Raw genomic sequence first — 9,152 nt, 5'->3', positions numbered from 1 at the left:
GTACCAAATCAACTTAAAGGACATAACAGAACAGCATTAAAATTAGATCAGTTTTGTGAAGGATTACTTATGGCTGCTTATACATATGAAAAGACATATGTTTATCCATAACATTATATTTTGTTCAATAAAAAAAAAAGTTATCTACACTCATTTCTTTAGTCTGGTAAAACCCATCAATTCATATTTTTAGGTATATAATTGTCCGGACCTCGGCTGGTGAGGAGGGTTCATTTACTGGACCTCAAGCAATTTTAGTTGAAGACCCCTGCTGTAGCCCAAGACTGGTTGCCCACTGAAGCTAAGCAGGGCTGAGCCTGGTTAGTACCTGGATGGGAGACCTCCTGAGAAAAACCAGGTTGCTGCTGGAAGAGGTGTTAGTGAGGCCAGCAGGGGGTGCTCACCCTGTGGTCTGTGTGGGTCCTAATGCCCCAGTGTAGTGACAGGGACACTATACTGTCAAAGAGCACCGTCCTTCGGATGAGACATTAAACCGAGGTCCTGACTCTCTGTGGTCATTAAAAATCCCAGGATGTCCAAAAAGAGTAGGGGTGTAACCCCGGCATCCTGGCCAAATTTGCCCCTTGGCCTCTGTCCATCATGGCCTCCTAATCATCCCCATATACTGATTGGATTCATCACTGTCTCCTCTCCACCAGTAAGCTGGTGTGTGGTGGGCGTTCTGGCGCAATATGGCTGCTGTCGCATCATCCAGGTGGATGCTGCACATTGGTGGTGGTTGAGGAGATTCCCCCATCTATGTAAAGCGCTTTGAGGTCTCAGAAAAAGCGCTATATAAATGTAACGAATTATTATTATTATTATTATAGATGTATGCTTTTATAATAAACTATCTATCTATCTATCTATCTATCGTAATAATGTATGATTTGCAAAAATGAAAACTGCTGCTTCTGTGTAGATGAGAGAATCAAAGTGTATGCGCGTTGTGCACACGCTACATTGATTATGGCCAAGCATGCGCCCTTAAAATAGCATATGAATAACATGCGCAACGCGCCACTGACTTTAAACTGTTTTTTTCGGTCAGAGGCGGAATTGTTTTCTGAAACTGTAAAATAGCATGAGGGAACGTTTGCGCTGGAACACGCCTCCTCTTTGCGCTGAACCGCCCCGGGAGCACAAGTGTATTTCTTAGTTAACCGACGTGCGTCTGTGGAGGGAAAAGTCCGCTGTGCGCGGGTGCAAAATAGGAATGATACATGCGTCGGTGCAAAGTCAATTGCGCTGGGTGCAAGATAGGGCCCATTTACTTTAAGTATACTTAGTATACTTTCAGTATATGCCTGTGAAGGGACTAATTACATGCGTATAGTGATATTAAAGTGTACTTTATTTGTGTTACAAGTACATTACAAATTCATTATGAGTGTCTTCGAAACATACAAGCAATATACTATTAAGCTATTTGTACTATATTTTTATATATTAAATTGTGCTAAAATGGAACCACTTCAAGTGCATTTAAGTGTATTTCTTTACAGTTCATTAGAAATATACTTTCATATGTCTTAAACTACAGTTATAATATACTTGAAGCTTAATTTTAATGTACTTCAGGAACATTTAAATAGCTGTGATGCGGTTAGAGAGGACTCAAAAGCGAGAGTGACAATTACAGTTCTTTAATAGAATCAAAAGTCTGACCACAGGTAATCCAAACTAAAAGTTCAATAATAAACAGCAAACTGAAGAAACCAGTAGACTGGTAATATAACGTGAACACAAATCTCCTCTGTGGCAGGGATGAACAGAAAGCAGTGGTTCTCGTAACTCACGGAGAAACAGATGGAGCTGGATACAGGCGGCGAGCACCGAGCAGGTAATTAGCTTCAGCCTTAAGCAGGTAAGGTTCTGTGGATGTACAATGACGAGCACAGAGTAATTCCAGCAGTAGAAGTTATTCCGTAGAACACACGGACAAGAGGACAGGACTGTGAAAACTCTGGTCAATGTGCATCTGAGACATCAAACAATCTGACAACAAGACAGGGAAAGAGAGGGTTAGAAGAAGCCAAGATAATGAGAGGAGATAAGGAGAGGAGATGAGCATAATGGAAAGTGAAAACAGCTGTCAGTAATGAAAGTGAGAGCGTGATGGTGAATTGTGTGTGTGTGTGTGACCAGCAGAGAGAGACAGAGAAAGAGGCAGGATCATGACAATAGCATTAAACATTTATTAGCATTACACTAATAGTTTATTATAAAGATGTTTTATTCAGTATTTAAAATAAATGGTATATTAAAAGTGCAAAAATAATTAAATATAAATGTTAAGACATACACAGACTTTGACATCAAGAAAACTTTAATATAGTATCTTATCGTGTACATTACAAAATAAATATCTAGAGTACATTAAAAAAAAGTACAGCAGCAGATATAATCTCTTGAACAAATACATTATAATACATGAAAGATCAGTGAAATGCTATGGCAGAGCTATATTATACACTTTTGTAGAACATTTCTGTTATACCTGTATTACTGAAGAGTACACTATGAATATTACATCACTAAATAAATAAGCATCACAATGCAATTTTCTGAAAAAAATCAAATAAAAGTTACAGAAAAACAATGTGCAGAAGTGAATAATGCATTAGTTACAAACTCAGGCCTACAAACGGCTGAACCAAAGACACAGAAGAGTTTGAGTGTCACATCTTCATCTTCAAGTGGACGATCACTTCTCTGAGTTCGACTCATTTTCCACATCTGAGGGCTTGTGGTTCAGACACTGTAGTGTTGAAGACTGTCACGGTTGTTGAATGCATTGTTTTCTTCTTGTCTCGTGTCATTGTTGTTTATGTGTGAGTGGGCGTTGTCCCGCTCACGTGTCCGTCAGCGCTCCAGCTGATCATCATCATCATCAATCACTGTTCACAGCTGCGATTCATTTCCGTTCCTATATATACTCACACCATTCTCTGTTCCAGTGTCGGATTGTTTGTTGATGTCCTGTGACCTGCCGTGTCTGTTTCCCCGTGGAGTTGCCGTGTCTGTGTTCGCCTTGCCTTGTCTTCCTGCCGATGTGTTTGTCATCCTTGGGTTCACCGCACTCCAGCACCGGGATTGGGATTCATCACTATCACCGCACCAGCGCACCACAGACCATCTAGTCCCTGCCTGAGTCTGAATCGCCGCCTTCCTGTTCTTTCTGTTTTGTGTACGATTTGAGAATAAATATCACTTTGAGTATCTGCGATTGCTTCCTGTTTATTCTATCATGACAGAACAATCCGACCATTCCATGGAAGCAGCAGGTGGCGCCGCAGCAACGATGGACGACTTTGTTCGTGCAAGTATTCAAAGGATGGACGCTCAGGACCGCCAGCAAGGAGAAGCGGCGCGCGCGATTCAGGCTCTCGTCACGCAGGTGTCCGAGCTGACCCAGCGTTTTCAACAGCTGCAACCTCCCGCTGCGCCAGCCGCACCGCCCGTCCCTCCCACACCACCGATGCCCGCCTCCCAGTCCGAGCCACGCCTCCCGACTCCTGAGCCATACTCTGGTGAGCCTAACTTTTGCCGGCCGTTTTTGACTCGATGCAGCATGCATTTTGCTCTCCAGCCCAGAACCTTTGAGAGAGAGGAATCTAAGGTGGCATTTGTCCTCACATTACTGACTGGGAGATCGGCACTATGGGGGACGGCGGTGTGGGAGAACAAAGAACCATGCTGTTCCTCGTTCCAGGAGCTCTCTCTGGAGATGAGAAGAGTTTTTGACCGCGCGGTTGCGGGGAGAGAGGCTGCCAGGGTCTTGTCTGAACTACGTCAGCGAGAACGATCTGTTTCAGATTATGCCATCGAGTTCAAGACCCTGGCGGCCGAGTGTCGCTGGAATGAGGAAGCGCAGTGGGATAGGTTCCTGCATGGGCTGGCCGACCGCGTCCAGAGGGAGATCTACGCCCTGGACCTGCCCCCCTCACTGAACGGACTCATCGACCTGGCTCTGAGGGTGGACGCCCGATTAGCCCGGGTCGGACCACGCGCTCCACCCAGCCTGCCTCGTGGGGGGGTGGAACATCAATGGTCCAGCGGCATGGACGCAGCCGGTCCCTCCGATCCCGAGCCCATGCAGGTGGGTCGAGCTCGGCTTTCCCGGGAGGAGAGGGAGAGGCGGAGATCCCTTGGCCTTTGCCTGTACTGCGGGGGCGCGGGACATTTCGCTAACAACTGCCCGGTAAAAGGCCAAGCCCGATAGTAAGCATGAGGCTACTATCGGGTGGGATCTCCGCCGAAAAGTCCTCATCTACGTCTACCATCCTCCCGGGAAGACTTAGATGGTCTGGTCACGATCATCACTGCACCGCACTGGTGGACTCCGGGGCTGAAGGTAGTTTCATGGATCGCACCTTTGCACTGCAGTTTCAAGTCCCACTCAGAACACTTCCCCAGAGAATCACCGTACATGCACTCAATGGACAGTCACTACCTACCATCTCCCAGGCCACCGAGAACATCACGCTCATCACCTCAGGGAATCATGCAGAGACGATATCATTTTTCATCACGGACTCACATCACACACCTATTGTCCTGGGTCACCCCTGGCTCAATCAACCCCCGCATTGACTGGAAACAAAGATCCATATCAGCCTGGAGCGCTGAGTGTCATAAGTCTTGTCTTGTGTCTGCCTGTTCTGTTGTCTCTGTTCCTGTGTTGCAGGAGGAAGCAGTGGATTTATCAAACGTGCCCGTGGAGTACCGTGACCTGAGGGAAGTGTTCAGTAAGTCAAGGGCTGCTTCTCTTCCTCCGCACCGTCCCTACGACTGTGCTATAGATTTACTGTCAGGTAAGTCTCCGCCTAAAGGCAAGATTTATTCACTCTCGGTTCCGGAGAGGGAGGCTATGGAGAAATATATTTCTGATTCTCTAGCATCCGGGTTCATCCAACCTTCCTCATCTCCAGCGGGGGCGGGGTTCTTTTTTGTGGGGAAGAAGGATGGATCGCTGCGACCTTGTATTGATTACCGGGGGCTGAACAACATCACGGTAAAGAATACTTATCCTTTGCCGTTGATGTCTTCAGCCTTCGAGAGGTTGCAGGGAGCATCCATCTTCACAAAACTGGACTTACGTAATGCTTATCATTTGGTCCGTATCAGGAAGGGGGATGAATGGAAGACTGCCTTCAACACCCCTAGGGGGCACTTTGAATACTTGGTCATGCCTTTCGGTTTGTCCAACAGTCCCGCAGTCTTCCAAGCGCTCGTCAATGACGTGCTGCGAGACATGATCGATCAGTTTATTTATGTTTACCTGGATGACATTCTGATCTTTTCCTCGTCTCTCCAGGAACACGTGCAGCACGTCCGACGGGTACTCCAAAGGTTGCTAGAGAATGGGCTTTTTGTCAAGGCGGAGAAATGCGCTTTTCATGCACAGTCGGTCCCTTTCTTAGGACACATCGTGTCGGCTGAGGGTATGCGTATGGATCCTGACAAAGTTAAGGCTGTGGTGGAGTGGCCAAACCCAGATTCCCGTAAGGCCCTACAGAGGTTTCTGGGGTTCGCCAATTTCTACCGGCGTTTTATTCGCAACTTTAGCCAACTAGCCGCACCTCTGACTGCCTTGACCTCCCCCAGAACTGCGTTCAGGTGGTCGGAAGCAGCCGAGACTGCTTTTTCCAACCTCAAGAGCCGCTTTGTTTCGGCTCCCATTTTAATCGCCCCTGATTCCTCACGTCAGTTTGTGGTGGAGGTCGACGCGTCAGAGGTGGGGGTAGGCGCAGTTCTTTCTCAACGCTCACCTTCAGACAACAAGATGCATCCATGCGCGTTTTTATCTCATCGTTTATCACCTGCTGAACAAAATTACGACATTGGCAACAGGGAGTTGTTGGCGGTCAAGCTAGCCTTGGAAGAATGGCGTCATTGGTTAGAGGGGTCCGGGGTACCCTTTATCGTCTGGACGGATCATAAGAATCTGGAGTACATTAGATCCGCCAAGAGGTTGAACTCCAGGCAGGCTCGGTGGGCACTTTTTTTCGGCCGTTTTGATTTTACCCTCTCGTATCGTCCGGGTTCCAAAAACGTCAAACCCGATTCTTTATCGCGTATTTTTGATAGATCCGAACACGCACCTACTCCCGAGCGTATTTTTCCTGAGACCCTAATTATCTCTACGCTCACTTGGGAGGTCGAAGCGAGAGTCAAGAAGGCTCTAGAAGGGGTAACGCCTCCGATCCGGTGCCCATCGAACCGCTTATTTGTGCCGGAGGAACTACGTCCAGACGTTATTCGGTGGGGTCATTGTTCTAGTCTAGCCTGTCATCCAGGAGTTAGTCGCACCCTTTATTTGGTCAAACAACGATTCTGGTGGCCACTTATGGCTCGCGATGTTCACGATTTTGTTTTGGCTTGCTCAGTTTGCGCTATTGGCAAGTCGTCCAATCGACCCCCAGATGGGTTACTCCAACCGCTGTCGGTGCCTTCGAGACCCTGGTCCCATATCGCACTAGATTTTGTTACCGCCCTCCCACCCTCCCAGGGTAACACGGTAGTTTTAACCGTGGTGGACCGATTCTCGAAGGCAGCCCACTTTGTTCCCTTGCCCAAATTACCTTCAGCCAAGGAGACAGCGGTTGTAGTCGTTAATCACGTCTTTCGGTTACATGGCCTCCCGACAGACGTGGTTTCCGACAGGGGTCCCCAATTTGTGTCCAAATTTTGGCGAGAGTTTTGTAGGTTGCTGGGGGCGACGGTCAGTCTGTCTTCTGGGTTTCACCCCCAGAGCAATGGCCAAACTGAGAGAGCCAACCAAGACCTGGAGAGAACTTTGCGATGTACGGCTGCCAGGAATCCTTCCTCCTGGAGTCAACAACTGCCTATGGTGGAGTACGCCCACAATTCGTTGCCAGTGTCTGCTACGGGCCTATCTCCTTTTGAGTGTAGTATAGGATACCAGCCACCAGTTTTTCCCAGTCTGGAATCCGAAGTCGCGGTCCCCTCTGCTCACGCCTTCGTCCAGAGGTGTCACCACACATGGACAAGAGCCCGTGAGACTCTCCTCCGTGTGCGGGCGCGCACCAAGGCCAAAGCCGATCGCCACCGGTCTAGGCCTCCCGTATACGTCGTCGGTTCCAAAGTGTGGCTTTCTACTAAGAACATTCCGCTCCGCTCCGTATCCAATAAATTGGCTCCTAAATTCATTGGCCCGTTTTCTGTCACCAAAATTGTTAGTCCGGTGGCAGTCCGCCTCAAACTTCCTCCAGTGTACAGGAGAATTCATCCGGTATTCCATGTGTCCAAAATCAAACCCGTTTTTTTTTCCCGTATTAATCCGCCGGCCCCGGTTCCCCCACCGCCGCGTCTCGTAGACGGGGAACCAACCTATTCGGTACGTCGCATTCTGGACTCTAGGCGGAGGGGACGCGGATTCCAGTACCTGGTGGACTGGGAGGGTTACGGTCCGGAGGAGAGAAGTTGGGTTCCGGCTCGTGACATCCTGGATCACTCTCTTATCGATGATTACAATCGACAGGTAAGGGAGTCTGGGAACGCCGTGAGGCGTTCCTAGAGGAGGGGGTACTGTCACGGTTGTTGAATGCATTGTTTTCTTCTTGTCTCGTGTCATTGTTGTTTATGTGTGAGTGGGCGTTGTCCCGCTCACGTGTCCGTCAGCGCTCCAGCTGATCATCATCATCATCAATCACTGTTCACAGCTGCGATTCATTTCCGTTCCTATATATACTCACACCATTCTCTGTTCCAGTGTCGGATTGTTTGTTGATGTCCTGTGACCTGCCGTGTCTGTTTCCCCGTGGAGTTGCCGTGTCTGTGTTCGCCTTGCCTTGTCTTCCTGCCGATGTGTTTGTCATCCTTGGGTTCACCGCACTCCAGCACCGGGATTGGGATTCACCACTATCACCGCACCAGCGCACCACAGACCATCTAGTCCCTGCCTGAGTCTGAATCGCCGCCTTCCTGTTCTTTCTGTTTTGTGTACGATTTGAGAATAAATATCACTTTGAGTATCTGCGATTGCTTCCTGTTTATTCTATCATGACAAAGACTGCTTTATCACAGGGTCTGTGAAAGGAAGAAGAATTCATATGTATCCATGTTTGAATATATGTATAATAATGTGCATAGAAATACATTATAATTCCGTTGACTTCAGTTTACCTCTCAAAGCTTTGGCTATATCCTCATCAAGCTGGACATGAGTGTCTTTTATCCTCTTGTCTGTCGTCACTATATCTATGAGTTACACTGAACATGAGATTAGAAGAAGCCCAACACAACTTACAGTGAGCAAAGTTCAATCAAAAACTCACAGATATAGTTATTATCAGTAATAAAGCAACCTGTGAGTATTAGAGGGCATGTTGTGTATTGATAATTGTGGTTTATTTAAACCTAGGGTATTCCCCATGAGCGTGTGTATTGTGTTCATGCTAACATGCTCTCTCTTCAGAAGTTGTGCAAAATACTGAATGCCAGGACAACTAGGACTTGCAGCTTTACCAAAAAAAAAAATTTAATAAACAGATTTTTACATAAATGACTCAAAGGCAGCACAAATTAGACACTGAAATGGACACATTGCTAACATTTTCCTGACTGTCAATCACCTTTCAATAGGCCTCAAAAATCTCTGTAACAGAGTTGATATGAGATTAAACCAGACTTACTACTCTCTTCTTCGCTCGTCTCTGCACTCAGACTTCAGTTCTTCTTCTATAGCAGATGGTCTGAAAAACAGCAAATATTAATATGAAAAAAGAGAGATTTTATACACACACATACACACACACACACACACACACACACATACACATATATATATTGTAACTATATATATATATATATATATATATATATATATATATATATATATATATACACACATATAAGGCAGGCAAATTATGATGAATGATTTGTTTTCTTTTTAAGAATGACAGTACGCTGAGTACAATATACAGTACCAGTCAAAAGTTTGGAAACATTACTATTTTTAATGTTTTTGAAAGAAGTCTCTTATGCTCATCAAGCCTGCAGTTAAAAAAAAAAAAAAAAAAAAGTAATATTATGAAATATTTTTACAATTTAAAATAATGGTTCTCTTTTTTAATATATTTTAAAATGTAATTTATTTTTGTGATGCAAAGCTGAATTTTCATCAG

The 9,152-nt window shown here is 46.1% G+C and overlaps 1 protein-coding gene across 2 annotated transcripts; it reads left to right on the top strand.

Moving 5' to 3' along the window:
• Window positions 1-2,782: 2,782 nt before the first annotated feature.
• On the top strand, window positions 2,783-8,011 carry LOC307161594 (uncharacterized protein). 2 transcript variants are annotated; one of them, XM_079876449.1, is made up of 2 exons: window positions 2,783-3,533; window positions 7,739-8,011. In XM_079876449.1, exons 1-2 carry the CDS (start codon window positions 3,251-3,253, stop codon window positions 7,930-7,932), a joined length of 477 nt encoding a protein of 158 aa, XP_079732575.1. In that variant the 5' UTR covers window positions 2,783-3,250; the 3' UTR covers window positions 7,933-8,011. The 2 variants fall into 2 exon arrangements, 1 of the variants encoding a protein (XP_079732575.1); XR_013821754.1 differs by lacking the exon at window positions 2,783-3,533 and adding an exon at window positions 4,197-4,357.
• Window positions 8,012-9,152: the final 1,141 nt, after the last annotated feature.

This window comes from Squalius cephalus (genome assembly GCF_949319135.1).
Source record: "Squalius cephalus genome assembly, chromosome: 7".
Lineage (NCBI taxonomy): Eukaryota > Metazoa > Chordata > Actinopteri > Cypriniformes > Leuciscidae > Squalius > Squalius cephalus.
Note: the sequence above shows the minus strand (reverse complement) of the source record. Positions and strands in the feature narration are given on the sequence as shown.

Coding starts and splice junctions, on each gene's coding strand:
- LOC307161594 (XM_079876449.1), top strand. CDS start 3,251: ATGACAGAACAATCCGACCATTCCATGGAAGCAGCAGGTGGCGCCGCA. Junction 3,534..7,738: donor GACTCCTGAGCCATACTCTG/GTGAGCCTAACT, acceptor TCTCTGTTCCAG/TGTCGGATTGTTTGTTGATG.